We start from the raw sequence: 25,265 nt of genomic DNA on the forward strand, positions 1-25,265 counted from the left end.
CGTTCGTTCTTCTTTTCAAGTTGCTCGTCGTTTTCCATGTTCGCCGCCACCGGCCACAGTGTCCCCGCAAATACATACACTGATGCGCAGAAATTCTTGCGGCAGCCTGATCGACTTTCGATTGTTCGTTGAAAACACCTGACCCCAGTCTGTCTGCACCAGTTGCCAAGCAGCAAGTATTGATGGCAAACAGTGATAGACAACAGCAACTGCCGCTTATACCACAGACAATCCCGTAGCTGACGAAGCGGAGACAGTGACACTACAGCGACAACTGTGGCTTATGGCCACTGTGTGGTTTCAGCCTTCAGGGACAAACACTCGGCGTAACATCTAAAGAGCGTCGCCTTGCTGGATAGCCCCTTCATCGCCCCCTCCCCCTCCCCCGTTCCCGCCTTCAGCACCAGGTGCTCTCCTGGATCGTCCGTCCGTTCAAGTTGATCTCACCATCGAACCATCCACCATCGATCACCTTCACTTTTGCATGACCGGTGATACACACGACTTCGTCCTCGGCATCGTCTACCCATCGCGCGGCTACATATACACTTCATCACTACTCAGCGGCTTTCAAACTGTGTTCCTTTCAAGGGTAAGCATCATTCTGCTTGCACATCGGGGACCCTTCACAGTGTTTGCGAGCTTGACAGGGTGAGTAAGGCGTATACCGTTTGTGATGGAGTGTCTCTATTAGTTGTGCTTTTCTTATTGACGACTCCTCTATGTCTTCGAAACAGCTTTCTTTCTCGCATCACTCAGTCCGCTCGTTCATCATCATCACTCCAAGCCTGAATCGGATTAGCTTTCTCACAAACATCCCAGAGTCCTCGCTCAAGATGAAGGCCGCCCCTCACCTGACGCTCGTACTCGCCGCCTGTCTTGTGTTGATGCTCGGCGCTGCGTCTGTCATCGCTGCTCCTAGCAAGTCCGCCACAGAGATTGGTCCTGACCACGGCGCCCCACCAGCCGGCCAAACTTTCGTAGGCAGCGGTCCGTCACCAGCTTGGAAGCGCGATCCTAGCCCTGAGCCAAAGTCGGCCAAGAAGAAGACCAAGGCGCACCATCATCACAAGGGGGCGCATAAGTCAAAGGGCAGTGACAAGAAGAAGGTCGAGCACAAGGCGGGAGAGAGAAAAACTACGCAGCCCGCTGCTCCGGCTTCAGACTATGGCTTTTGGGGAGGCGGGCCTAGTCCTTCGTGGAAGAAGCGAGAGGCGGACGACGCTGAGGAACAGGTGCCAACGGAGGACTTTGGCTTCGTGGGTGTTGGACTGAGCCAAGGAATCAAGCGTGACGAGGCCGAAGGCATGATCAAGCTCGTCAAGCGCGGCACAGTAGTCTGAGCAGCAACGTACCTCATGGTTAACCGCGTCACCATCACAGCGTCACCGACATCGTCAGCATTGTCGCCCTCGTCAGGTTCGCCTTCAGTTCCCCAGTGCGGCGCGCCGATCTTTCGCTAAAGAATTTCGTCGTGCTCGGGCCCAGCTCTCCGAAGCCTTGGGCCGGAGCATCGATATGTTAACATACCGACTTCAATGCGCCACCAGTTACTCCAACAGTACCTTCTCAAACCCCTTTTACACGGGCAACCTGCCCGAGATACATTCACTTCTTCGTTTCCTTCTCTCACTATCCTTGTAAGCTGGAAAGGTGATAAGACCTTTCATTCCGCCTTCCTTCTCTTTTCTTTTTCGTATCCAAATGATAACAAGCTTAGACTTGTTTTCGGCCATCGGGCTTGGTATGAGCGGGCCTCAATGCCGGCCTCTCAAGCATGGAACGACGGTTCTCGGATCCCGGTGTATCGTATACATATCCCGCTCATTCGCCTAGGAATACACAGATTTATCCACTATTCCCGGCAATGCGCGAGTTGAGTAGTGCGGCTAACGGACGTCATTCGTGCGCGGCAGCTCTCATCGTGCAGCGGAGGCGGTGGATGCGGAGGAGTCGATGATGCCAATGAGCTCTCCTGCCAAGTCTATGACACCCTCGCCGACTCTGTTGTGCCCACCGTGATGTGTGCGAATTAGCGTGACGGTCGGTGCGTCCTCCGCTGAGTCGCTCGCGCCAGCTGTAGCGCCTCCGTGCGACATAACCATGGTTTCGACCGTGCCAAAGCCTTCGATGGTCCTCTTCTTCACCTTGCTTGCCCTCGCAGCTTGTACCCGCGTGTGATACGCTTTCAGCTTGTCCGAGACGGATTGCAAGTCACCCGTCTTTGGAATCTTTCTGTTCGAACCGTACGGGTGTAGAGGTAAGTCTGAGCCAAGCTCGAGCGCGATGAGTTCGTCGAAGAGCTGTTCCGAGTGTGAGTATGGGATCACCTCATCATTTGTGGCATGGTCGACGACGACTCGCGGGAACGTCGTAGGCGGGTCTTTCCGCGTGGCGGATAATAATATAGGCAGCACGGCTGAGGTGTTGAAATGGGTGTAGAGCACGCGGTCAAGGAATTCTGGGAAATGGAACAGATCCCAATCAGCGATACTTATCTTGGTTTCCAGATATCGGATCAGACCTAGTCACTATTCGCAAAGGGAATCGTCGATAGTGGCGCAAAGACTGGAAAGATACCACCTATACGGTAGCTGGTGATGAGGCCGCGAATGGAAGAGTACGGCGCGATGAGGACGACACCTTGAGGCGGTGTCCCTCCTTGGGTGAGATCCAGGGACAATTTGGCAGCTACGCCTGTACCGAGGCTCTGGCCCATGACGATCATGCCAGCACCTTTCTCGCTGCTTTTCCTGAAGCTCTTACCGGCTCGTTTCTCGAGGACCCAGTCCCATGCGGCTCTGGCGTCACGGACGAGACCTTCCTCTGATGGGGAGCCTTCGCTGTCTCCAAAGCCACGGTAATCAATAGCAACCACGTTCGCGCCCAAGCGGCTGGTGATGAGTGAGTAAGTAGCCGTTCGGAAGGGGGCAGCGCGGTTCGCAGCGTTGCCGTGTAAGTAGACAACCGTCGGGTATTTTTGCAGAGCCTTGTCGTAGTGTGCTTCATCGAAAGGGCCCCGGTGTTCCTTCATGTACTGGTCGGGAAGAACGTGCCAAGCCCCGATTTGGACCCTGTCCGAGGTTGTCAGGCGCAGATTGCGAGTCTTGTACGGTGCGATTCCGTAGCGAACAGGGTTGTCAAAATCGGGCCTGAAGGGAACTTGCATCTTGTGCAAGAAGAGAAAGTGAGCTTGCAGAGATGGGCTTAGCATGGAAAGCAAAAACAGTAGGTATATGCTAGCGAAGGCGACCGGCTGCGGTTGCAATTTCACCAAGCTCAAATGTCAGCTTTCATCAGCACCGTGAGATTCTGTCATGTCGTCAGTCGCACGCACGAAGACTTGGGCCCTCATCAGGAAGCTGCTTTGCGACGGGCCCGAGGACCGCATCTTGACTGCTGATTCTCGCCGCCGATTGCAGGTGCTTCGCGTCGAGTAGGCCAAAATTTCCACCTGCCCGACCTTGATTAGCGACCAAATCTGCCCACAGACGAATTCTCTCCAAGGCGGTGCGGTCAATGGGGCTGCATCATGCAACCCCAGTTGCAAGCTTGCAAAGTGAGACTAGAACTGGGTAGGTGCACACAATCCGCCCGCCATAAGTGCATGCCAGAGAAGCGGCGCTGCAGCTGTGTGTTGATTTGATTCCGCCCCCCGTTTCCCTCGACAGCGTCATCACCTTTCGACCTCGTCGAGCTGCCAACTGTACGAGCCTTTTGGGTCTCTCACATGGGGTTTGATACAAGCATAGAGCATTCCTAACTTTCCTCAACCTCCTACGTTAGGCATACAGTCGACAGCGAGCAAGATTTGAAAGACTCATCGAGCCTTTCGCGATCGACATTGCCCAACATGTCCAGCGCCGACGATATGCTCAGAGCGGCCGACAAGAAGGCCAGCTCCTCAGGCGGTTGGTTCAGCAACGCGCAGTCGAAGCTCGAAGAAGCCGCCGAGCTGTACAAGGGAGCAGGAAACAAGTTCCGGCTTGACAATCGATTCGAGGATGCAGGCCATGCTTTTATGAAAGCTGCGGAAACAGAGATCAAGAACAACGAGACCGACTATGCCGCGAACACGTACTTTGAAGCGAGCAAGTGCTTCAAGATGGTCCGGCCTGAGCGTGAGCGCATGCCGATTGCTATCGTTATGAACAGCTAGCTGAATCAAATATCTCTGTGGTAACTGACCACAGTCGCGGTCGTAGCATTGGAACGGACAGTACAGCTACTGGTTGAAAAGGGACGCTTCAGACAGGCAGCAGATCGTCAAAAGTCCATCGCCGAGCTGCTCAAGTCAGATGCGCAAGACCCGGAAAAGGCGCTTACAGCATACATAAAAGCAGCAGAGTGGTACGTTCAAGAAGGTGCAGCGGCGTGAGTACTAACCTTAGGATATCGGTACTTCTTTTGTCTGTGTTGTTCGGTGCTGATGGCCAGCCCTTGTGGATTCGGATAGCACGGGATCGGGATGCTATCGGGAAGCTGCGCAGCTCGCGTGCGAGCTCAAGCGATATCCAGATGCCATCGAATTCTGGGAAAAGGTCGCAGCTATGAGCCTTGAATCCAACTTGACAAGGTACAGCGTCAAAGACTACTATCTAAATGCAGGCATGTGTTACCTTGCCATCCCAGTGAGTCAGATGAGCCAAATACCGAAGCCTCGTTGAGTGTAAGCGAAAGTCCGATAGTGACTGTTCACACTTTGTTCACCACCAGGATTACGTTGCATGCGGCAAAGCGATGGGCTACTACGCGCAGCAGGATTCTAGCTTCCCGCCGACCATGGAGGGTCGCTTCCTTAATAGCCTGCTGGAGGCGTGTGAAGCCGGTGACCTGCCCGGCCTGGACCAGGTCATCCAAGACTTCGACCGCACCAAGAGGGTCCAGGGCTGGCAAGCGAGTCTTTTGAGAGGTGTACGAAAAGGTATGCAGGAAGAACCGGATCTTTCTTAGAGCGCTGCATCGCGCAGCAGGGACAACCGTTCCTTTCATATTATAGGGACAATACAATGCGTGCGAGCGAGCGAAACGGGCTGATTGCGAACAAAGATTTGCGAGTGCATGAATATTCAGGCTGACAGAAGGCGGTGCATCGCTTGAAATCAAGCAGTGAGGCTGGCACCCGGCTCTTGCATAATGAAGGGGGTTTGAACAAAGTCGATTGCGATCTCGCCATACGCCTCCTCCTGCTTGACGAGCAGGCGTCTATTGGTGACAAGTGTGAGCATCTGATAGAAAGCCTGAGCCGCCACCGTTGGCATGTTGTCCGCGACGGGCACAACATCGGAGAAAAATAGAGCTTGATTGTGCGGCAAGCTAGCGGCGATGCGCTTCGTGTACGTGAAGAAGTTCTCCGTTTCGCGGCGCAGCTCCACCAGCGGCAGCTGCGACGTCTGTCCCGCGCCGACGCCGGGAGTGCCGCCCAGCAAGGCAGCTTCTTCCTCGTCGATCACGAGACCTTCTTGCTGACCTGGGCGAGTGCCGAGAATGGAGCCGCGTCCTGTACGCAGCAAGGTGCTGTCTGGTCCGGCTGATAGCTGAGACAGAGAGCTCTCTCGCGGGAATGCCCTGTTTCTGTCAAAGTCAAACGAGATGCGCGGTCAATGAATCGTGCCGCGTCGTTCTTAGCATTTTATGCACTTACGGCATGCCAGTCGGCGTTCCTGCCATAGAGAAGGACTGAAAGGTTGCGGTCGGATCCTCTTGCGTTCCATTGAATGGCAGTTCGTCGTCTTGAATGTTCCAAGGCATCTGCACGCGATCACTGCCGCTTGTAATACCACGTCCTATCTCGCCGCTGCCCGAGAACTTTTTGGAGACCATAATGGATCAGCCGATCTACAGATAATCTGAACCCCATACGATCGTCACTCACGCTATCGGAGGGACCGAGGTATGGCCCAGGTCCGTCTGTGAACGGTCCGAGAGAAGATGCATTTTCTCTGAGCTGCTAACCATAATTCAAAGCGATGTGACGCAAGACTATACTCACCGTTTGGTAGAAAATCAGGCATGTCTTCCAAGGGGGGCAGCTCGTCGTTATCGTTGTAGAAACTAGTTTGACCCTCACCGTATGTCCCAGGCATGCCATGTGCTTCACCCTTTTGGCGCTCCCTAACTCGGTCCTCCTCTGGCAAGGTGGCGAGGGTGAGCCTCCACTCCTTGTTCTCCTCATCTGCGAGATCACAGCGAAGCTTGAGCGTGATACACATGATAAAGGGTCACCAAGGTGATCATTGACTCACCAATCTTTGTAGCGGCAGTGCCCACTGTCGATTCCCAGAGGTCGGCCACGGCAGAGTTAGGCATGACTGTGCCATTACAGGATAGTTAGCATATACGCTGCGTCTCGACACCTAAAAAGGTCGCTTACACGTGGGGGGAAGGAAGTTGAGCAAAGCGTTCGCCTCCTTCTGTGCAGCCTTTTCGATCTTCTTGATGTCAAGAGCAGCTTGTTCTTGTATCATACGTCTCTTGTAATGCTCTCTCGCGTTGCGCATTTCAGCATCCGTGAGCTCGATCCGCGGGTCTTCATTGACAAAGCTGACACGCTTCTTCTTTTGCCCTGCACCGCTTCTATCCTTATTCTTTCCCTGCTCCACCTGTGCTTTGGCATCCATTAGGACTTCACGCTCTAGGGAATTCATGCTAGCTTCTATCGCAGCCCGGTCCTCCATTTCTTGAGCTTGAGAGAATGTGGCGCTGCAAGGAGTCGGGCAAAGTGGTGCGACATTAAACCGTCAGCAGCGTAGTGCAGGACGCCCCAGTGGCTCGAACCTACACGTGAGCGTCGGGAAGGCTGACATCATGCGGCATGTCGTCCCCAAACGGCGGTAGGCTGCTCTGTCGTGGTACATTCCACCCGAGCCCGACATCACTGGAGCTGATGCCTAGGCCCTCATTAATCATGAGGCCGGCGCCACGAAAAGAACCGCCTAGATCGCTAAGACGGTCGCGATAAGATGGCGGACGGGTCTCGACCAAGGGCGGAACATAGTCGTCCAGAGGCGGGAGCCCATCATTCATGCTACGGTCGCGGTCGTCATGTTGGTCATGCAAGCCCAAATCGAGATGTTGCTCGCCATCATTGCCGCCGAAGTCGATGCCAAGACCGACGCCTGCTGGACCGTGGTAATCAAGCTCCCGATCCGTGGCATCTTCAAGGAGTAACTCGGCTGAGGGGAGCGTGATCTTTGAAAGGTCGACAGTGTGGCGATGAGAAACCACAGACGTGGCTGTATGCAGATATGGTGCATTCAGCTCGTGTCTGCAGCTTGCGGTTGGGAGAAACTCACCACGAGAAGCTCGGTCCGGCTCAAAGTCACCGTAAATGCTTTCCTCTTCCGCCGTCGCGAATTCCCAAGCCATCATGTCAAAGTCGAAACGGCCATAGTACTGCGGCTGCAAGCGGCTATGGTCCTCTGGCAAGGTGATCTGATCCTTACGCGCACGTCGTTGTCCAGCGGGCAAATCAATGGCCGCCGTCGATCCTGCTGTCCCGTCACTGTGCCCTGTGACCAGAACTTTGCGAACAGCAGCATGTGCATTCGTCACGTCTGCCATCCACAGCTCATTCTCCCAAGCGTGAAAGTGCGCTTGTGTCAGCCATGGTGCGAACGCTGAGATATGTATGCGCGCACCTGCTGTACGTAGACGCGCACGATTCCGTGCATCAACTGGCTGGAGAGGCGGAGCGCCATCGGCTCTGCGGGGGAGATGACAGTCTGGCTGCAAGGCGCAAGGAAGTTTCAACGGTGCCACCCCTCGTACATGTGTATTTTGGCCCTACCATGCTCTCTCAATGTCGACATTTGCCACTTCCTTTTTGTTGAGCTTTCTGAATACACTGCGGTTGCCTAGGGTAGCAGCGAGCCTGTACGCGCAGAGCCAGATTCAGGGGAGAACGGTTTCGTTGCAGCATGGACGACTTCAAATCGAGGGCTCACCATACAATACCCAAGCCTGACTTGCGGCGCGTGAGTATATCGACGTTGTAGAACATGGTTACTAATAGGGGGGCGCGATGTCATAGAGGCAGGGCGTGCTAAAGTTCTCCGAGGCACAGCTCGAGTGGCAATATCAATGTGGAAGTAGGGAAGAACGAACCAAGCTGGAGAATGGGAATTGCAAAGAGGTTCAGTCGTTTGCTCGTATTGGCATACAGGGAGCATTGTAAAAAGAGAGTGCGAGCGGCGTCTGGGAGCAGAAGGTCGTGCACGACGCGCGGTCTGTTTGCAAGCGCTGCGTCTCCGCACTCCGAACACCTGACAAAGGGAGAGAAGGATCGAGGAGTGTCTTGGAGCATCGTTTCCTTATTGCAGTACGGGCTCCAGCACTGCGCGATCCACGTCGCGCGACGCGTCGGCAGGCCTTTGCACTAGACTGGAGGTGGCCAAAAAGGGTTTGAGTTGCGGGGAGTTCAAGTTGATGAGTAATCTGCAAAGTGCACGCAAGTCAAAGCGGAAGTTTGGATGAAGAATCACAGCACGGAATGGCGGCTGAAGGGCTGGCCCAGTTGGCACTCTCGGCAGATCACCTAGACCTGCGGCAAAGTTCCATGGGAACGAGCAGAATATGGGAAGTTTACCCCACATTCATATGCTGAAGAGATGTATCTTACTTTACGTAGGAACCTGTTACTGGGACACCTGGAGCCTGAGATTGGGAGGATAGGCGTCTACATGAAAGGCTGGGAGAGGCCCGAGAAGAGGAAAACTATTGGATGGAATACGAGGATGAGCGGAAAGTCGAGCGATGACGACAGAGTGGCACGAGCAGCGAGAACGACGCCAAAAACGAGGTAATTATATAATCAAAGTGTGAAGGTGGGCCTGGAGCCCGAGTCAAAGCATAAAGAGGTCGCGACGCGACATGTCACGAAATCAGCAGCCAAGTCCTAACCATGATTTCCAAGTTACGCTCGCATACAGGCCCTCAACAGGCAACCCTGTCTAGCCTCGGGAAACCAGACTGCCCAACGCGTGGCCTGGAGTGTGACTTTCTTGAGGCCCTGAGAAAGGTCCCGCAGGCAGCAGCATCTCACGATGATCATCTTGTATCAGCATCCTGAATACACACCAGGGCCGCGGCAGCCGCTCATCCCTTCCGCAGCCGAGCCCGCTTCGACATTTCAAGCGCCAGGCGGTCGCCGAATCGTCCACAAAGCCGACGGTAGGTCCTCTTGCGTTTACCGATATTGGCCCAACCACACCGTGCTGCTGGCAGCAAGCGAAAGCGGCAACGAATGTGCCTGTATCAAGAGAGTTACACTTGAGGACCAGCCACGACCGCATGATGTCAAGAAGGAGGTTGCTTTTTTGAGACGTATGAAGTCGGCATGGGTGCGTTGATGGCTCCGGTGATCGATGCTTAGGCATGGGAATGCACGTGAGAATTGACGAAAGATGACGGCTGTTTGGAATTACAGATACCGACCTTGCTGGCGGCCGTGGAGGAAGAGGTGGATTTCATGACCACTACCGTGTCCCTGCTAATGCCATGGTTTGAGTGGACGCTGGATGACGTTTTGAATGACTCTTCCACATTGCCTTCATCGCTGCGAGCCGCAGCTCGCCTTCCTCCGCTGTCTGCTTCGCCGCAGTCAGGCGCAGGCAACGATCAGCCTCGTACCCTCGCCCAGTACGTCAATCAGGCGCAAAGCTTATCGCACCAGCTCTTCTCTGCACTTGCATACCTCCACGACGAGGCGCGCGTAGCTCATCGTGATATCAAGCCATCAAACATTGTCCTCGCACGCAAGTCTTCTTCCTCGTCTCCTTCATTTTGCAACGAGTACAATCTCAAGCTGATCGACTTTGGCACAGCCGAAAATCTATCCGGGTGCGCTACTTCGTCTACTTCTCGGCCATCAACGCAATACCTCCATGCAAATGCGTCCCCTGACGACTCAACATCAGCGTCCTCACGCCGGAGCATGACCGCGCAGCTAGGCACAACCGTATTTCGGGCGCCCGAGCTGCTCTTTGCACCAAAGGATGGCTATGATGCGACCAAGGTAGACATTTGGGGCGCTGGCTGCATCGTATCCATGTTCTTCACCGCCTTCGTTGGTGTCGTGGCCCACGCCAGTGGGGAAGACGCAGGAGGCGACTCAGCGTCCATTTCCGATGATGAAGCAGACCCCAGCTGGCGAAGCTCAAGGGATTCGCCCGACTTCAAATCCCCGTTTGGTCGTGTTCCGGACTCGCCGAAAGGTTCAGAGGACACGTTGGAACTCGACAAAATCGGCCAGTCGCCAAGCTTCAGCTCAGAGGTCGACAAGCCACGCGTCAGTTTCAAGCGTAAGAATCTGTTTCATTTAGATTTCATGGGCGAGATTCCACTCGCAGCGAGTATATTTCAGCTTAAAGGATTGCCTGAACAGATAGCGGATTGGCCAGTCAGTACTCCAGTATGCCCCTTCTCGTCAGTAGAGGCGCAGTCAGCTGACTAAATGCTGGCGACTTGCTTCACCATTTCTTCAGGAAGCGCAAAGTTTCCAACCGCCGTTATCGCGCATGCCTTTCCGTCGCTCGGCTGCAGAAGCCATTTGGACGCGACTTCCCATCGCAGCTGAGCTCATCGACTCGTCCGCGGCGGGCACAGCCACAAGGCACAGCGTTCAGCTTACCGTAGAGGGAGTGGAGCGATGTACGGCGCTCAGCGCAAGTATGCGGCCGCGTGCACATGACCTCGCGCAGCTTCTGGATAGGGATTGATGTTTCCGGTGGGTTTGCATGCCGGTGTATAGAAGGTTGTTTCCTGTAGCATACATTGATGACGTGAGAACTCATTTTTGCGATGAATCACGCCCTCGCGTTTTAGAGGATGAAAGGGAACATAGACTTCCTCCCCCGTGGGTAGTCCTTGAACTCCTTGCGGTAGTTGCGGTGCTTCTTGAGCGCCCAAATGAGCATTTGGCCCACTGACACGGCGGAGAAAATCAGTGCTGCCGGGTTCAGCGTCATGACTGTGACCGCTGCCCAAGCAATGCTCTGTTGAAAAGAAACAGATTGGTTCATCAGGTGTAAGCCAGTTGTATCTATGACCGGAGCATGAAAAACGGGACGCACCTCGAACAAGTAGTTCGGGCAGCTAACGAGCTCGAAAGCAAAACCCCTTGGGATCTTGCGCTGCTTTGTGCCCTTGGGTCGAAGGTTGCTGAGCATCATGTGGCAGCGGAGGTTGCACAATTCTGCGATGGCCCATACGCCTACGCAGGCATTCAAGAATCCGTCTTGTGCCTGAATCGTGCCCTTCACTGCACTTGCCGATGACCAGGGACCGTACACACCACCAGCAAGGAGGAGCCCAGAGAGGACCCAGTAGTGGAAGGAGTTCTTGAAAATGTTGAACATCGGCATCGTCGCATTCGAAAAGCGGTGGACGAAGAGAGTTTCCAACTCTCGCTTGGCATAGTGAGCAAGCACCATGACGAGCACGTATTGTTGCATCTTGGAGTGTTGGAAGTTCTTCCCGTAAATGGCTGGTCCATAGAGATATATGAGAGGATGGATGAAGAGCGGCCCAAAGTATTCGGTTAAGAATACTGTCTTCCATGCGATCTGAGGACCGAGGTCTTTCAGTTGGATAGTATCGCCGGGCACAACTCCCCCAGAGTTAAGCTGCTTGTCATCGTCCAGAAGCGGTTTGTTGTCCGAATTTGTCAAACGCTGGCGAGAGGGAGATAGGTAGCCGACCTTGTCATTGATCGCAGCTTTGAGATCGGCAACCGTGGGCGAATCGGTTGGCAGCTCGAGCGTCAACGGGAAGACAGATGAGGTGCTCTGCCGACCAGTAGGCTTTTTGCTCGTGCGCTTGACTACAGTCACTTTGAACGTCATTGCCGATGCTTGATAATGGTCCATAAGCTACTGGAGCGAAATGGCAACTGGCACAAATGGAAGAAAGCTGAACAGACCGATGGATGAATGCCTCCATGACCCAGGTTCTCATCATCTCTCCTTTGCCTGGCTGGAAGCACCTTCATTTGATTGCCACCGCTTAGGCCGCAGGCCCCCAAAGGTTTGGGGTTCCACGCAATCCACCAGTGTTAATCGGTGCAACATGGTCTATGAGTCGTTGGCCATCTATCGACGTGTCCCCAACTCACTGATCTGCACGCTGGTGGCTGGCAATCAAAGAGGCTCGCATTCAAATCCACCCATCGGGTTCGCTGCTTCGCACATGGCAGTGTCGCCAGATGCCATTGCCGGTTTGTCCTTGGCTATTCAACTAGAGCTCTTTGTCGCCTTGCTCCCGACGCGAATCTCCGTCATGCGGGCTGGGCCCAATTGGCGTATATATAGGTGTGTGCAATGGCCTGATTGCGAGCTGGAAGGTCTTGATACAAAGTATGTTACAAGTACACGCTGTGTGGTTAAACAAAAAAAGCATGGCTAAATCCGAATATGGTAAATGTATTGGTGCGGCTGGATGAGTTGGCATGGACGGTCGTTGAGAGAGTGTGCGCCGCAGATCGCCCCGTCACAATGGCTCGCTTCACTGCGACTTTTTGGTCTTCAAGTTGGCCTTGATGGCAGGACCGCCCTCATGCTCACCAACCTGCTTGACTCTGTAGCTCCTGAGGTAGAAGCGCACGAATAGCAGGATGAGCGGAAGCAGGTATACGACGTTGAGCAGCACGGCGAAAGCCTGGCCTGTCGAAGCGCAACAGCTGACAGTTCCTGCCTCATTGTGGGTCGCAGCATACAGCAAGCCGTCGCGAAGAAGAATTGAAGGCGTCGTCGCAGGGACCGCAGTGGAGGAAGAGTGCGAGGCATGGGTCGACGTATTGCTGCTTCCGCTTGCGCTCACAGTGCCGAGGGTGAGGAGGTAGTTGCGCATCTGTGCGGTGAAGGAATTGGTATCTCCCAGCGCCGCTGTAACAGTCTCGCTCTTCAACACTTCGCGCAAATTTTGGTAGGATCGGCTGGACAGTATGCCCTCCAGATCACCGATCGATGGGAGTGCCCCAGATGGGTAGGCGGTGGGAGAGTAGCTCACGAAGAGGGACAGCGAGGCGATGAAGCAGCCGACGACCAGCTGCGTGATCTGCGCTGTTGTCATGCTCTTCTTCAGGGCACTTGCAAAGGGAAGGCGGAGTGTGGACAGCGTGTAGTAGCTGTACATAAGCGCTACAAAGATAGCGCATGATGCGGTGGTCAGCACCGGTGCGAGTACCATTTTGACAGCTGAAAACCAGGCTCACTGTGGATGGCGCCGTTGAACATCGAGAAGATGAAAATTGCGCTGCGTAGGGTGGAGTCGATCAGTTTTAAAGGGCCATAGATAGGCTCGTTATTGTTCGATGACACACCTTGCTGAATAACGAACGCCTGACCACATGGCAGCGATAGCGCCAGCGTGGTGGTAGCTCTGGAGATTTGAGACCTTCTTACCCTTCAGGATGAGAATGATGCTATCGAAGATCTCGTAGTATTTGCCTATAGCAAGAGGATATCGCAAAGTATGCTGTCAGAAGACAGGAGAACCGACATCATGGGTATACAGGAAACTCACTGATGTAGAACCACCAGAGAATACCGCCGAGTCCGGTAGGATCATGCGTTGGCACAGTGCAATACGCGTTGCCAAGGCCTTGGAGTCCTCCCTGGGTGGCGCCATGCCAAAAGTAAGGGACGACACGAGTGAATGTACCCCAGAACGCCCATGCCGAGAAGACGGCAAGGGCAGCATTGTGCGCGAGCACCAGGTTGCTCAGGATCTTGCTACCCTTGATGTAGTCCTTGGGTGGAGGGGCTTCACCGCGTTTATTCTGTGCGATGCGACGCTTGAGGCGACTGTTGGCCGTTTTGGACATGAGCAGGTACAGGGCACCGATGGCAACGGGCGTCCATGCTGACATGGAAAGCTCGAAGACTTGTCGCGATACGAAGATGCCATGTGGGTATGCCGGGTATGGCTGCGTCGCTAGACGCGAGATTGTCGATACGCTAGGAAAATCGAGTGGATACGAAGGCATGGTGGCGGCGTGAAGGCACAAACGGGCGCGACTTTCGCCGGTTCTTCGAGCTGCACCTTGGGAATCAGGCCTGATTAGGTGTGGTAGGATACGAACAAGCTTTGAGATGCGACCTGTATGCCACCTATATGCTCCTAGATATATATATATATGGATGTCCGACGTCTGCAGTACATTTCAATGACAAACCCAGCAATGCTGTCCGACGGCCATCAGTGTCCAGCGTGCTCCAAAGCGGATGAGGCCGCAGCGCTAAACGCAGCTGTAGACTTTGCGACCTGCGACTTTGCATGGGCCCCGAGAACAAAAGGATTCCAATGAATCTAGGCAAAGCGGGAACCGCAAAAGCCGTTTCCCCAACACACCGAAAAAATTCATCCATCATCCGGTGACCGAAGCGCAACTTCGCCCGAGGGCCGATCGGCTCAGAGATCAGTTGTGAGCTTTTGCAGCTGCAGCAGTGGCACAAAGCGCGGAACAGGAGCTTTTGGTGCCTGAGTGAGCGTTGAATTTAGCTGTGGCTTCTCTCTGCACTTCTCCTCTGGCAGCACAAAGCAGAGCACGAATGAGGGCAAATCACAACCCTCTGGAATCCATCGCAGTATTCGTACATGGTACAAGCATATGCTTGCATTTCGATATCAATCACTTGTTGTACGGGTCACGGTGTCAGCGCTGGTCGCTAGCCCCTGCACTAATGTCTGCAGGAACCTGGAGAGGGCCTGAGAGGTCTGCCTCTGGGATCAAGCGGCCATGCTTGATCGTTTGGTTGATGAGCGTGAGCAATGATCCTTTCTACCTTGGGCGTTTTGGGCCCTGAGAGATAGGCGTTGAGATGGGACTTCCTGCCTTTGATGATTGCTCGTTGGTAGTCTTTGGCAGCTCCCCCATTCGAACGGCCAACAGCCGCCAGCGAGTCGCGCAATGGTGAACAAAGGCTTGGAAAGCTGATGAGGTACTAGAATACCGGATTGGCAGGTACTGGTTTACATGCACTTATGTGTATATTGTATGTATGCATATGTGAACGGGAGGCTGTCGGTCAAGTGAGCATTCTTGCTCGTAGCGAAAGAAACCTCCGAACAAACAAAAACTTCATGGCAGAAATGTTGAAAGTTCTAATTGCCGAGGGCCTGCGGAGACCCATGTCATCCATCTACATACATACATACATACATACATACATACATAGTTGCAGCACTGCTATAGGCTCCAACGCCTTGCTTGTATGACATTCCAAAACGCCCACAGTTGGACGCATAGACGCCTATCAATACCCTCCGCCATACCCGCCTCCATATCCGCCGCCGCTTCCATACCCATGCTGCTGCTGACCCCCATATTCTGGGCCGCCACCGGCGTGCGGCGGACCAGGTGGGGGAGGCTGCTGGTGGAAGTTGCCTGGTTGCGGGTATCCGGGGTATGCCTGGTCAGGCATGCCGCCGTACTGTGGCTGTGGCAGCGGTGGGTAGCCCGGCGAAGAGTACGACGGCATCTCCCTCGGCGGCGGGCCTTGAGGCGGCGGGGCATAGTGCGGCTGCTCTTGCGGGAAGCCAGGCGCACCGCTGCCGCTACCCTCGGTGCCACCGTAGCCGCCATAGCCATGCGCCCCGCCTCCTTCGCTGCTGTTGCCGCCGAAACCTTCGCTGCGCCCCATCGCGCGTTCATCCAGATCCCTGCGTCCGAGGAAGCTGGCAGCCTGCGGCGGGATGAAGCCCGATGTCGCCTGCTGCAGCTTGCCACCAAGGTAGTTTTGCGCCTGCCCGGCCATCATGTGTCCAAAGCCACCGCCTGCACCGCCGGGGATGCTACTCTGATTATTATTGTTGTTGTGATGACCACCACCGCTGCCGCCGCCGTGTGAGTGCGCCTCTGCCTTGCCCGAACGCGTATTGGTGTGGTTGCGCACATTGTGCTTGTCAAGGCGCCTGATTTCGTTTGGATGCTCGCGCGCCCAGCACTCCATGTAGTCCATGATCTCCCTCTGCACGGGTGCCATGTTCTGCGGGTTGAGGTAGAACGGGTGGAACATGGACGCAAGGCACGTGTCCGCCGAGTGCGTCGCATCCATGCTGTCGTCGTCCCACGCCTTAACCACGAGCTTGGCGGCGGCCCGCGTGGTGATCTGCGCGACGTTACCGGCAACCTCGTTGAGGATAAGCCCAAAGTGGTCCTTCGAGAGCATGCTGTGCGTCGGATCCGACGCGTTGGGGTTGTCGAACACTTCGTACTGATCCTCGTTGTCAATGATAGCCGAGCTGCCGGCGTGCAGGCCGCCCAACGCTTGCTGGACAAGCGGCGTGACGAACGGCTCGAGCATGCTGTAGATAAATACGTTGACCGCGTTGCTTATCGTCTCGACGAGCGAGTTGAGAACGGGAATGCGGTCGATGGTTGCCTCGATGCTCTTCATTATGCGATCGCGCAGGGAGAGAATGCGCCACAGGTTCTTGTACATCTCCTGCGGACTCAGCTGCGAAGGGTCTTGCGATGGGCCACGAGAGACGCTCTCGATGTCGCGGCTGACGCTGGCGCCATTGTCGCCGCCCAGACCACCAGGCACCTTGCCAAGCACGGATATCAGATTCCCAACCGCATCTCCGCCTTCGCTGCGCGAGCGTTGGGCTTTCGCATTCGACACCTTGTCAGAAAGGTCGGAGATAGATGCGCTTGAGAGCTTGTCGGATGCCTCGCCGAGCAGAGAATGCATGAAATCGCTCGAGCCGAACGTGCCAGTCACGAGCGGTGCAATCGGCCCCATAGGACTCTGGACACGGACATTGTCCCCAACGTGCAAGAACACATCCCTGTGTCCGAGCTTATAGAGCGCCAGCTCGCAGAAGTCTGCCGAGGGAGCCAAACAAAAGTTGAGCTCGGGCGCGGGTGCATGCGAGAAAGGGATAAACTTACTTGAATGTGCGGCAAAATCTTCCAAGGTGTGCAATGCTTGCCCCAGGAGGCGGTAAGCCTCGAAGAGCTCTTCGTTGCTCCCGCTTCTCCTGGCCCGGCGACCCATCTCGATGGTGCGGATAAGCGTCTTTTTAACGACAGCACTGGTGGTATCCCAGGTTCCGGTCTCGTTGGCAATGTAGTTCTTCATGCCACTGCGCGGATCGATCTCCAGCTCACGAGGATCGCAAGGCCCGCGAAGGCGCGAGTCGAATTGTCGGGCGTCTTTGCCTTCTGCATAGCCTTTGGGATTATCGATGTGCTCTTGCGTCGAGTAGACGGACAGCCGCTCATCGGTGACTTCGAATTCTTCGGTGACGTAACCAAAAGCGAGGAAGCCTGAAAGCAGAGAGCAAATCCTATTAGGAAAGGGCTTCCGAGGCGCAGATTGAGAGCAAGGTGACCTTACCTAGAACCATGACGATGTTGAGGATGGTCTGCTTGGAAAGCTTCTCGAGCGCACCGACATCCATCGCTTGCGAGCTAGAGCGAAATCGGCGAGGTGAACGTCAGCGCGCTATGCAACGACGAAGAGATGTAGAACGGACGCTCGCGCGCTTACTAGTCTCTGAGCCAGTTGCCAAAGTAGACCCGCTTGATGTCAAGGCCGGTGAACTTGCTGCCACGTCCCAGCAGTCCGCCAGACTTTTTGGCAATCTCTGCGAGGACATCCTCGAGGTCACCATGGCGAAAGGCCTTGCCTTCCAAGTACGCCCACGAGGGGATGTTTCCGGCACCAAACGCAGCTGCCTGTTGCAGCGAGCTAAGGGCCACGACTGCGAGGATGGCCAACAGGACTGCGAGGCGTGGACGCGAGAGGAGCATCGTCATCTTGCACGTTGTGCTTGAAGGGAAAGAGGAGGGGGGACGTGCGATCGGGGAGGAGGGATGTGCTGATTCACCGCCCACCCCGTGCTTGTGCTTTATGAGCGTCTTCCCCAGTTAGAGGTTGCGAGGTGTGTGTGTGTGTGTGTGGGTTGTAGGCTGTGCCGTTGGCCGTCTGTGCTTGTAGCGTAGCGAAGCGCAGCATTGTGGGGAGAGAGATGATGGTCCGTGTGGCTTGTGCGCGCTGTGGCATCACTGACTCAGCGCTGCCAGCGGGCAAGGCTTTGTTCCTTTAGGGCAGCGTGCGGGCTGTGCTCAAATTCCGTGTCATTTCCGTGGCTGTGCTGATGAAACATGATCCATCATGCATGTGCCACCCCGGGCCGCGTGATCTGAAACCCAGTGAAGTGCAGTGGCCCGTGCAAGCAGAGCTATATGAGAAAGAAAAAAAAGCACAATTCTCTCCCCCCAAATTAGGGTTGTGAGACTCATCCTAAAATCTGTATAAGCTGGCCTGTAAGTGGAGATGCCATGGGGACAACGAGTTTGAACTTCGAGCGTATCTGGCACCACCCCTCCTGCCCGCGCGAGTGGCGACCTGCGAGCTGCATCGGACAGGAGATGGTTGCTCTGTTGCATCTGCGCTGCACGACTGCAGGGGCCACGCAGCGACCAGCGATGCAGCTTGCGGGAAAGTGCGACAGCGGTCGGCTGAACCATGCAGAGCGATGACCACCGGCCAGCAAGCCGTGATGCCTCATGCGACCTGCTACCGACAGGCAAGCGAGACCATCATGATGTAGTCGGCGTCGAGCCCGACTTGGATTCTGGGATCCCGAATGATTCTGTAACGCGGCGCATTCGACCTCCCATCCTCCCGCCGGAGATTCTGCATGACATCCTTCTTCTCGCCTGCGACCTCGATCCACGCATCCCTCACACGCTTGCCTACGTCTCACACGCCGTCTGCGCCCTCACCGCACCGGCGCGCTTCAAGACGGTCGTCTTGACGTCCGAGGCGTCATTAGCGTCCTTCTGGCTGTTGCTTCAGCTGCATAATGTCACGCGCCTCGTGTGCGACGAATGGGCCCTCCCAACCGCGTTCGCCGACGCCCTTACAGTCCGAGCCACCGAGGTCGAGGCGCAACTGCAGCTGGGCAACGATGCTGCAACCCGGGCGGTGCTGATGCAGCAATTTGGATGTACCATCAACCCAAAGGAACGCTGGAGCAGCATTGACTGTGGTCCTCGTCGTAATGACGCCTCGCGGTATCAAGGTATCGAGCCGCTTTACCCCGAACGGCCAAGCGAGACCCAACAGCTTGATGCGGCAGATAGTACCCAGCGACGGTACAAGTATCTCTCTTATCCAACAGAGAAGCCACTGTCTCAATATATCGAAAATCTTCTCATCGACCTGGACCCATGTACCATTCCGGAACCGACGCCGCTCCCGTCGGATGCTCGGCTGCAGGACCAAGACGACGCGGACGAGGCGCCAGACCTCTTCCCTGCGCCCCGCACCCAAGGGGGCCAGCAGCAACGAGGCAACATCCTCATGCTCACCGACGAGCTGGACACGCTGCGCGAGCGCATCGCCTCGCACCTCTCGCTGATCCTGCAGCTCGTGTACAACGCGCCGTGGCATCTGGTGCAGAAAGTGCGTCAGCTACCCGTGCGCCACGGACACCGGCTTTGTCACATGCTTGAGCATGTGCCCAACGTGCAGCGCCTCTCTCTCGGTGGGATGGAGCTACAGGCGTTCAGTGGTTGCTTCAGCGCACGCGAGCTGTGCCCCCGAGAGCTCACGCTGGTCCACAATGGTGACGACGAGAGTCTGGATATGCTCGTCAAGAGCTTTGGCGGCGCAGCTGAGGAGGTGAGCGTGTTGGAAGAGAAGGCATCCTCGCATTCGATGCGCACTCGCTCTGGAGAGAGTTTCCCTGCAAAGCAACGGCAGACAGGACCCGCATACATCCTCCCAGGTATACGCCAACGCCTTGAGAAGCTGCACGTGATCGGCATCGACCCGCGCTCGCCCTTGACGGGTGTCTCGGTCCCCTTTCCGCAGTTCTACGCGCTTCGAGCCGGCGCCATCATGCCCGGCTCGTACATCGAAGCGTGCATAGAAGCTGAAGAGACGTTCGCAAAATCTCAAAAGGCGTGTATGGCCATGCTTTTCGATCACCTCCAGAAGAGTGGCTGCGCTATCGAGCCGGAGCGACTGGCATGCATGAGTGAAGACGAGCTCAAGAAGCTCGGGTTCCCAGCAGTGCTTTGTCGTGGTGTCGATGAGGATGTGCACAGCAGCGACCTACTCGCGACGTGGCGACGCGTCGCGCCGCGCTCCCTCTCGCGCGCCCGACATCTGCAGTGTCTGTCTCCAGAGGACATCAGCAAGGGCGTGCGGTACTTGCGCTACGACACGCCCAAATTCAGCCTGCGACCCGTCGAGGTAATTGGGTCGAAGTTGCGCTACTTTATCCAAGAGCTCTGCGATAGCGCCAACATCATGAATGTCGCAGGACAGAGCGGCACCGTCACAAGGGGCGAGTGCAGCGCGCAGGACGCAGTGCGAGCATGGGGCGCTGGCACATTCGTCAAGCTTCAACTGGCCTGGCAAACGGCGCAAGGCTCTGCCATGCCAAACGCGACGAGCGCCGCTCATCGCTCGCGCTTCTCCTCTTTTGTCCCCTTCGCCTTCTCCTCCTCATCGACCATACCGTCTAATGGCATATCTGGCGCCCACAGTGCCGCTGGCGGCTGGCCAAGGGAGGTGAAAGATGTGTGGACCGAACGCACCGACCGGGATCTGCCTCTCTCGTTCGGGCACGAGCTTGTCGAGGCTGTGCGACAGGCGTTTGGCTGGGCCAAGCCACCGCAGTGGGAGAGCTCGTTCCTCTCCAGCCTGCGCCAGGGCGACTCGCCAACGATCAGAGCGCACGCCGCAAATCTCGGACCACTCATCGACCGCATCATGGGAGAGTTCTCTGTAGCTGATGGCAGCGCTGTTAATGGTTTCGCGAGCGTAATGGGAGATTATCAGGGCGGCGGCGGCGGGCGCATCCCAGCCGACTTCAGCACCTTTGAGCTGCGCCGGCCTTCCGAGTTCATGCGCTTTGAAGGCTCAGCTGCGTTCGAAAAGGAGGAACGGATCCGGCTCTTCCTAGACTCAGCTGCAGGTGGCAAAGGCGCGTGGTCCTGACAATGTGTCCACCTTCTGCCCACGTCTCTGTCAGGAGAACGAGCGATGATGAGCAAAACTGATATTACTGCAGAGTCAGCCCGGTGTCCTCGGACACCCTTGTACATTATAAACGATATGCACCGTCGCCATCGTAGAAGCTAACTGATAATGAACACGATGTATCAATGGTTGTTGACGTGCCTGTATCGATCAAACACCGCATTACGTGCGTGTAAGTCCGCTGGCACGGGGTAGGCCTCGCCTACCAGTTCCTTGACGACGAGCATCAGCTTGTCCAGTCGAATGATGAGCCCTGCGGCTGTAGAGGCGCCGACAGCAAAGTTGAGATACGCAGGATCGCAAACAGTCGCGAATGTCACGTGAGTCGGCAAGCCGAGGTTGTCTTCGTCGTCGTCTTGTGTGATGGCGAATCCTGGCTTGAGCAGCAAAAAGCGGTCCAGCAGCGGACAAGGCGTGATCTGCGGCAAAGGCATCCCGGATTGCAGTGCGGTCGAGCACATGATGAGGACTGCGACGACGTCGCCGATGAAAAGCGGGTCTGAAAGGCGGGTCCTCCGTAGGAGTGCCTTGGCCCAGGGCTCAGGGAGCTTCTTGAGAACTGAGACCAGATGACTCAACAGCTTCGAAATCTCCATCTGCACTTCGAACAGAGCTTGATACCTCTGTTTGGGCCATGTTCCTCGAAGACTCCACTCATAAGTGATGTTGGCGCTCGCGACGTTCAGTCGCCGTAACTTCCCCCTCAGTGCGATCAGAGCCTTGGTCATTCCCGTCGGCTTACCCTCCTCTTGCCACGCTGCGTATGAGATCGCCTGGCAGTGCAGGTTGGCGATCTCTGCAATGGTCCGTGCATGGCTCATGCGCTGATGCTGCCGAAGTGTCGAGGTCGGCGGCAGGAGTGACACTATGGCTGCTATCGTCACGCCAATGATTACGCCAACCAACCGACGCCACATTACGGCGATTCCATACCCAATATTGCCATATGTTGGGTCATGCGCGCCTTGCCAGCTGTACCCTATCACTAACGCGGCAGTGACTGCAACCAAGGAGCCAGAGATAGAGTCCCATATTCAGCAAACCATTGCAATAGGGTTGGTTGGCACTTGCATTCTCACCTCCAGTGATAATCAACGTTATAGGAGGGGCCGGATAGTAGAGGCGGAAGCTGAAGATTAAGATGAACCCAACAGCCGAGACGGCGCACAATGCATAAGGGTTTCCCTTCCCATGGCCATCTCCAATGTACCAGATGAGCACCCCGCAGATGCACCCCAAAACAGTGGCGATGATTCGTGATACCAGGCCAAAGACCGTGTCCCCCTTGAATCGCGAGAGCGTCTGCAAGAGAAATGGAGATGTCAGCAAGGCTTGCTCCGCGAAGTGAGCTCGGAGCTGTGACGGACCAACTGCGCCATGAATATGCTCCAGATCGCACGGCTGCAGAAAAGGAGGCGTCAACGTTCCCGGAAACATAAGCCGAGCAGCGAATTCCCTCCTCACTTCACATAGCAGAATCTGAGGACATCGGATCTATCAGTTCAGATCCGCTGAGCACGAGTCGGCGCCACTCAAACTCACTCGGCACTGCTCTTGAGATAGGTAGGTAGGGCGATGATGCCTGTCATGACAGCGGCCTTTAGAGCAAAGAGCATATTGCCTTGGAAAAGCGTACTGAGAAAGTCAAAAAGACTGCGATAGACCGCTTGCGCTGCAGTGCTTGGTGCCAAGGCGTCCGGATCACGTGGCTTGGAAACACCCAGCTCGATGATGGATGAAGGAGCTCCAAGAATTTCACTAGCCCCTTCTGTCGGATCTGCGTGTTGGTCCCCCTCGCCAAAGTCCAGCCAGGCCTCGAAGGACCACAATTTGGGGAGATTCGGAGCCCAGAACCTGGGCATCGCTCTTGCATCACAGATACGGTTGACCTCGCGAAGGATCTGAAGTATGTGCTCCGTCGTTTCCATGTGGTGGAATTGGTGGACAAAGGCCTGGTAGAGGTAGCGATAAGGCACGGCGCTGGACAGCAAATCGTCCCCAGGGGTCTTGAATGGCTCAAGAATACCAAAGCGCGTCGCAACGCGGAACTTTTCCAAATGGCGTTCAAGGTCAGAAACGGCATCGGCGAAGCCTTGAGCCGATGTTTGACTCTTGTGAAGACATCGTCTCGGTCTGAAGAAGCGATCCACTAGGTCGCTAAGACGGCTGTGATTCAAATCTTCGAGCCACTTGATCAGCAGCTGTAAAGCGTCATTGTTGGCCGCTAACAAATCTTGCGAACATTCTCCGAGTAGCCGCACTGTTAACAGGCGAAGATGTCAACGAGCTCTGAACCGGATTTATTCTCGTGATGCGTACATACTCAGATTTTCAGTGAAGACATCGTTTCCTGCTGGATGTAAGTGCGTCTCCACCTCTGCATATCGCAAACTTTCCCAAGTGCCCACAGGGGCTTGCTCTTCGCGTTGAGGGTGGTGAAAGATGGTACTCCGACGGCCCGATCCTGATGTTGAAGGAACCTTCGAGTGATGGTGAAAAACGTTGTGCAGCAGTGAATGATGATGAAGACCTGCTGTCGGTCGCCCATCTCCTTTCATGGAGCCATTTGACATTCGGGAGCCTAAAGCCATATGCCCACGCGACATGTTTGCGAATCGTCCATCTGCGACTGCATTCGACGAGGTCGTCTCGTTCAGCGCATCACGAGTGGGAGACGGTGGACGTGACGGGGCCGGTGTGCTTGGCCTCGAGGAACGGGGTGTACCAACGACGCTCGCCGCTGGGGTACGTGGGAAGTGCGAGTGCTCCAAGTCTTGCCTGACCATGGCGTAATAGTATGCCATTCCGTCGCAAGAAGGGATCATCTTGCGTGTGAGGATCTCGAGCTGCTTTAGGTCCGATCCATTGGCATGACCGAAGCTTAGCTCGCGCGTCAAAAGGCGAGAGGCCATCTGCAGAGGCATTAGTCCCGCCTCTGCCGTATTAAGTAGATTGGGGACGAGGTAGAAGTCAAAGTCTTCCTCGAGCGGGCTTTTCTTCAGCAGTTCTTGTTGTTGAGTCATGACTGAGGCCATAGGTTTAAGGACTGCGACAATGCGCTCGACGAACAGAGCGTTGTTGCTCTTAGGAAAGAAGACAAAGGATATGAGGATCGTCACACCCACCTTGACTGTCAGAGGTACCACGACCTGCTTTCCGAGCGAGTAGTACGCGTATGGAAAAAGCGGCGCGTACGTCAACATGATGTTGAGCAAGATGCATGACAGGACAGTTGCGAAGAGAAATGGCGAAGGGCCGAAGTGGATCTTGATCCACAGTAGGATGGCTGAGCCGAAAGCAAGGAAAAAGGCACAGACAATGGCCGGTTTGGTCTCGAGATATTCGGCTTGAAAAATGGCGACCGGATTTGGTACCTCGCTTGCCGCGAGCTTGACATCTCGAACGGCGTGCGCAATCGCCACTGCAATGCAGCTGTACGCCCAGGTGACGCAAAGGAAGAACAGCAAAAAAAACTCGCGCTCGATCACTGTCGCGAGAGGCGCCTCAGCCGGCTGGATGAAGGCACCGATCAGAATGAGGAATGATGCTTGACCAAGCATTAGCTGCACCGGATTTATGATCAGAAGCACCAGACATATCCAAGCTACGAGAGAGCTCCGAAAGACAGGCTTGAGCTTCGGCCATGTCAATATTGGAGGGATCCAGCTCCATTGACGCTCTAGAAATTTGTAGATCGCGCTGCCCTTCCATGACTCTCGCAGTTTGCACTTGCCACTAGAATCGGTCGTTGATGTTTGTCCCGCTCCAGCTTTGTCGGCGCCCAAATCGAGGTGAACGTGAAAGTCATTTCGAGGTTTGTGGCGCTGTCGAAGAGACTTGGAAACGTTCTCTGCGAAATCAGCGTGTCCGTTCGGATCCACCTTTCCTTGAGAGATGCTGACGCCCCCAGCTTCGAGGTTCCCTGACCAGTGCTCGGGGCTAACGTCTGACACGCCGTTTGGGAGCATGTCGTCGCCAGTAGGCTGCCGGGGGAACCGCGAGGGGCGTACGCCGCGCCCGGGGGCCGTTTCTTCATCGGCTGACATTCCCTAGTGCTAGTTCAATGTTGTGACGTTGATGGTGCCCGAGCACGCATCTGTAAGGGAACTGTACTCCTAAACATCTTAGCACGGTATCCTTAACCGACAGCCATTAAGGCACAAGCAACTTACAAAGCCGATTGCCGGATGAATAGTGGGGCCAGCTCGAACTCACAATGCCGTCGCGACGCGTGACTTTTTTGACCGTTGTAGTGCACAC

General features: G+C 55.4%; 10 protein-coding genes across 10 annotated transcripts; 4 read left to right on the top strand and 6 right to left on the bottom strand.

The window, feature by feature from the left end:
• The first annotated feature begins 261 nt into the window (after positions 1–261).
• On the top strand, positions 262–1,441 carry K437DRAFT_135202 (uncharacterized protein). Its single transcript, XM_013390395.1, has 2 exons — positions 262–592; positions 738–1,441. The coding sequence occupies exons 1-2, from the start codon at positions 485–487 to the stop codon at positions 1,341–1,343; spliced, it is 714 nt and encodes a 237-aa protein (XP_013245849.1). The 5' UTR covers positions 262–484; the 3' UTR covers positions 1,344–1,441.
• A 356-nt stretch (positions 1,442–1,797) lies between these two features.
• K437DRAFT_253661 (alpha/beta-hydrolase) lies at positions 1,798–3,539 on the bottom strand. Its single transcript, XM_013390396.1, has 3 exons — positions 3,338–3,539; positions 2,533–3,256; positions 1,798–2,461 (listed from the first exon to the last, which is right to left on the bottom strand). The coding sequence occupies exons 1-3, from the start codon at positions 3,353–3,355 to the stop codon at positions 1,920–1,922; spliced, it is 1,284 nt and encodes a 427-aa protein (XP_013245850.1). The 5' UTR covers positions 3,356–3,539; the 3' UTR covers positions 1,798–1,919.
• K437DRAFT_253662 (putative SEC17-transport vesicle fusion protein) lies at positions 3,470–5,024 on the top strand. The gene is made up of 5 exons (XM_013390397.1): positions 3,470–3,575; positions 3,672–4,121; positions 4,194–4,374; positions 4,457–4,631; positions 4,717–5,024. The coding sequence occupies exons 2-5, from the start codon at positions 3,854–3,856 to the stop codon at positions 4,951–4,953; spliced, it is 861 nt and encodes a 286-aa protein (XP_013245851.1). The 5' UTR covers positions 3,470–3,575; positions 3,672–3,853; the 3' UTR covers positions 4,954–5,024.
• On the bottom strand, positions 4,999–8,027 carry K437DRAFT_253663 (uncharacterized protein). Its single transcript, XM_013390398.1, has 11 exons — positions 7,947–8,027; positions 7,790–7,873; positions 7,641–7,728; positions 7,296–7,575; positions 6,782–7,235; positions 6,374–6,702; positions 6,246–6,311; positions 5,993–6,175; positions 5,876–5,910; positions 5,645–5,808; positions 4,999–5,574 (listed from the first exon to the last, which is right to left on the bottom strand). The coding sequence occupies exons 1-11, from the start codon at positions 8,000–8,002 to the stop codon at positions 5,103–5,105; spliced, it is 2,211 nt and encodes a 736-aa protein (XP_013245852.1). The 5' UTR covers positions 8,003–8,027; the 3' UTR covers positions 4,999–5,102.
• Positions 8,028–8,738: 711 nt separating this feature from the next.
• Positions 8,739–10,931, top strand: K437DRAFT_253666 (kinase-like protein). Its single transcript, XM_013390399.1, has 3 exons — positions 8,739–9,341; positions 9,428–10,399; positions 10,485–10,931. The coding sequence occupies exons 1-3, from the start codon at positions 9,045–9,047 to the stop codon at positions 10,716–10,718; spliced, it is 1,503 nt and encodes a 500-aa protein (XP_013245853.1). The 5' UTR covers positions 8,739–9,044; the 3' UTR covers positions 10,719–10,931.
• K437DRAFT_219683 (uncharacterized protein) lies at positions 10,821–11,843 on the bottom strand (the record flags this gene model as incomplete). Its single annotated transcript, XM_013390400.1, has 2 exons — positions 10,821–10,994; positions 11,073–11,843. The coding sequence occupies 2 exons, from the start codon at positions 11,841–11,843 to the stop codon at positions 10,821–10,823; spliced, it is 945 nt and encodes a 314-aa protein (XP_013245854.1).
• A 273-nt stretch (positions 11,844–12,116) lies between these two features.
• K437DRAFT_253668 (uncharacterized protein) lies at positions 12,117–14,129 on the bottom strand. The gene is made up of 5 exons (XM_013390401.1): positions 13,522–14,129; positions 13,319–13,445; positions 13,211–13,251; positions 12,706–13,136; positions 12,117–12,633 (listed from the first exon to the last, which is right to left on the bottom strand). The coding sequence occupies exons 1-5, from the start codon at positions 13,982–13,984 to the stop codon at positions 12,502–12,504; spliced, it is 1,194 nt and encodes a 397-aa protein (XP_013245855.1). The 5' UTR covers positions 13,985–14,129; the 3' UTR covers positions 12,117–12,501.
• A 953-nt stretch (positions 14,130–15,082) lies between these two features.
• Positions 15,083–17,885, bottom strand: K437DRAFT_253670 (Het-C-domain-containing protein). The gene is made up of 4 exons (XM_013390402.1): positions 17,496–17,885; positions 17,343–17,416; positions 16,895–17,272; positions 15,083–16,828 (listed from the first exon to the last, which is right to left on the bottom strand). The coding sequence occupies exons 1-4, from the start codon at positions 17,756–17,758 to the stop codon at positions 15,255–15,257; spliced, it is 2,289 nt and encodes a 762-aa protein (XP_013245856.1). The 5' UTR covers positions 17,759–17,885; the 3' UTR covers positions 15,083–15,254.
• A 424-nt stretch (positions 17,886–18,309) lies between these two features.
• Positions 18,310–21,139, top strand: K437DRAFT_253671 (uncharacterized protein). Its single transcript, XM_013390403.1, has one exon. The coding sequence runs from the start codon at positions 18,477–18,479 to the stop codon at positions 20,961–20,963; it is 2,487 nt and encodes an 828-aa protein (XP_013245857.1). The 5' UTR covers positions 18,310–18,476; the 3' UTR covers positions 20,964–21,139.
• K437DRAFT_219732 (uncharacterized protein) lies at positions 21,128–24,973 on the bottom strand (the record flags this gene model as incomplete). Its single annotated transcript, XM_013390404.1, has 6 exons — positions 21,128–22,005; positions 22,085–22,307; positions 22,373–22,406; positions 22,470–22,484; positions 22,548–23,265; positions 23,329–24,973. The coding sequence occupies 6 exons, from the start codon at positions 24,971–24,973 to the stop codon at positions 21,128–21,130; spliced, it is 3,513 nt and encodes a 1,170-aa protein (XP_013245858.1).
• Between the last annotated feature and the right edge of the window lie 292 nt (positions 24,974–25,265).

This window comes from Tilletiaria anomala, assembly GCF_000711695.1.
Source record: "Tilletiaria anomala UBC 951 chromosome Unknown K437scaffold_5, whole genome shotgun sequence".
NCBI lineage: Eukaryota > Fungi > Basidiomycota > Exobasidiomycetes > Georgefischeriales > Tilletiariaceae > Tilletiaria > Tilletiaria anomala.

What these genes read in the sequence shown, in the direction of transcription:
- K437DRAFT_253666 (XM_013390399.1), top strand. Translation starts at nt 9,045, where the DNA reads ATGATCATCTTGTATCAGCATCCTGAATACACACCAGGGCCGCGGCAG. An exon ending in GACGTATGAAGTCGGCATGG is followed by an intron (nt 9,342 to 9,427) that starts GTGCGTTGATGG and finishes TTGGAATTACAG; the next exon opens with ATACCGACCTTGCTGGCGGC. An exon ending in AACAGATAGCGGATTGGCCA is followed by an intron (nt 10,400 to 10,484) that starts GTCAGTACTCCA and finishes CCATTTCTTCAG; the next exon opens with GAAGCGCAAAGTTTCCAACC.
- K437DRAFT_253661 (XM_013390396.1), bottom strand. An exon ending in GACGATTCCCTTTGCGAATA is followed by an intron (nt 2,462 to 2,532) that starts GTGACTAGGTCT and finishes TCCATTTCCCAG; the next exon opens with AATTCCTTGACCGCGTGCTC.
- K437DRAFT_253668 (XM_013390401.1), bottom strand. Translation starts at nt 13,984, where the DNA reads ATGCCTTCGTATCCACTCGATTTTCCTAGCGTATCGACAATCTCGCGT. An exon ending in GTTCAACGGCGCCATCCACA is followed by an intron (nt 13,137 to 13,210) that starts GTGAGCCTGGTT and finishes CTATCTTTGTAG; the next exon opens with CGCTTATGTACAGCTACTAC. An exon ending in GCGACGGCTTGCTGTATGCT is followed by an intron (nt 12,634 to 12,705) that starts GCGACCCACAAT and finishes GTGCTGCTCAAC; the next exon opens with GTCGTATACCTGCTTCCGCT.
- K437DRAFT_253663 (XM_013390398.1), bottom strand. Translation starts at nt 8,002, where the DNA reads ATGTTCTACAACGTCGATATACTCACGCGCCGCAAGTCAGGCTTGGGT. An exon ending in CAACTTCCTTCCCCCCACGT is followed by an intron (nt 6,312 to 6,373) that starts GTAAGCGACCTT and finishes GTAATGGCACAG; the next exon opens with TCATGCCTAACTCTGCCGTG. An exon ending in GCCTGATTTTCTACCAAACG is followed by an intron (nt 5,911 to 5,992) that starts GTGAGTATAGTC and finishes GACCGTTCACAG; the next exon opens with ACGGACCTGGGCCATACCTC.
- K437DRAFT_253662 (XM_013390397.1), top strand. Translation starts at nt 3,854, where the DNA reads ATGTCCAGCGCCGACGATATGCTCAGAGCGGCCGACAAGAAGGCCAGC. An exon ending in GTTCAAGAAGGTGCAGCGGC is followed by an intron (nt 4,375 to 4,456) that starts GTGAGTACTAAC and finishes GGATTCGGATAG; the next exon opens with CACGGGATCGGGATGCTATC. An exon ending in TGTGTTACCTTGCCATCCCA is followed by an intron (nt 4,632 to 4,716) that starts GTGAGTCAGATG and finishes GTTCACCACCAG; the next exon opens with GATTACGTTGCATGCGGCAA.
- K437DRAFT_135202 (XM_013390395.1), top strand. Translation starts at nt 485, where the DNA reads ATGACCGGTGATACACACGACTTCGTCCTCGGCATCGTCTACCCATCG. An exon ending in AAACTGTGTTCCTTTCAAGG is followed by an intron (nt 593 to 737) that starts GTAAGCATCATT and finishes TCTTCGAAACAG; the next exon opens with CTTTCTTTCTCGCATCACTC.
- K437DRAFT_253670 (XM_013390402.1), bottom strand. Translation starts at nt 17,758, where the DNA reads ATGCTCCTCTCGCGTCCACGCCTCGCAGTCCTGTTGGCCATCCTCGCA. An exon ending in GGCAACTGGCTCAGAGACTA is followed by an intron (nt 17,417 to 17,495) that starts GTAAGCGCGCGA and finishes ATTTCGCTCTAG; the next exon opens with CTCGCAAGCGATGGATGTCG. An exon ending in CAACATCGTCATGGTTCTAG is followed by an intron (nt 17,273 to 17,342) that starts GTAAGGTCACCT and finishes CTCTGCTTTCAG; the next exon opens with GCTTCCTCGCTTTTGGTTAC.
- K437DRAFT_253671 (XM_013390403.1), top strand. Translation starts at nt 18,477, where the DNA reads ATGCAGAGCGATGACCACCGGCCAGCAAGCCGTGATGCCTCATGCGAC.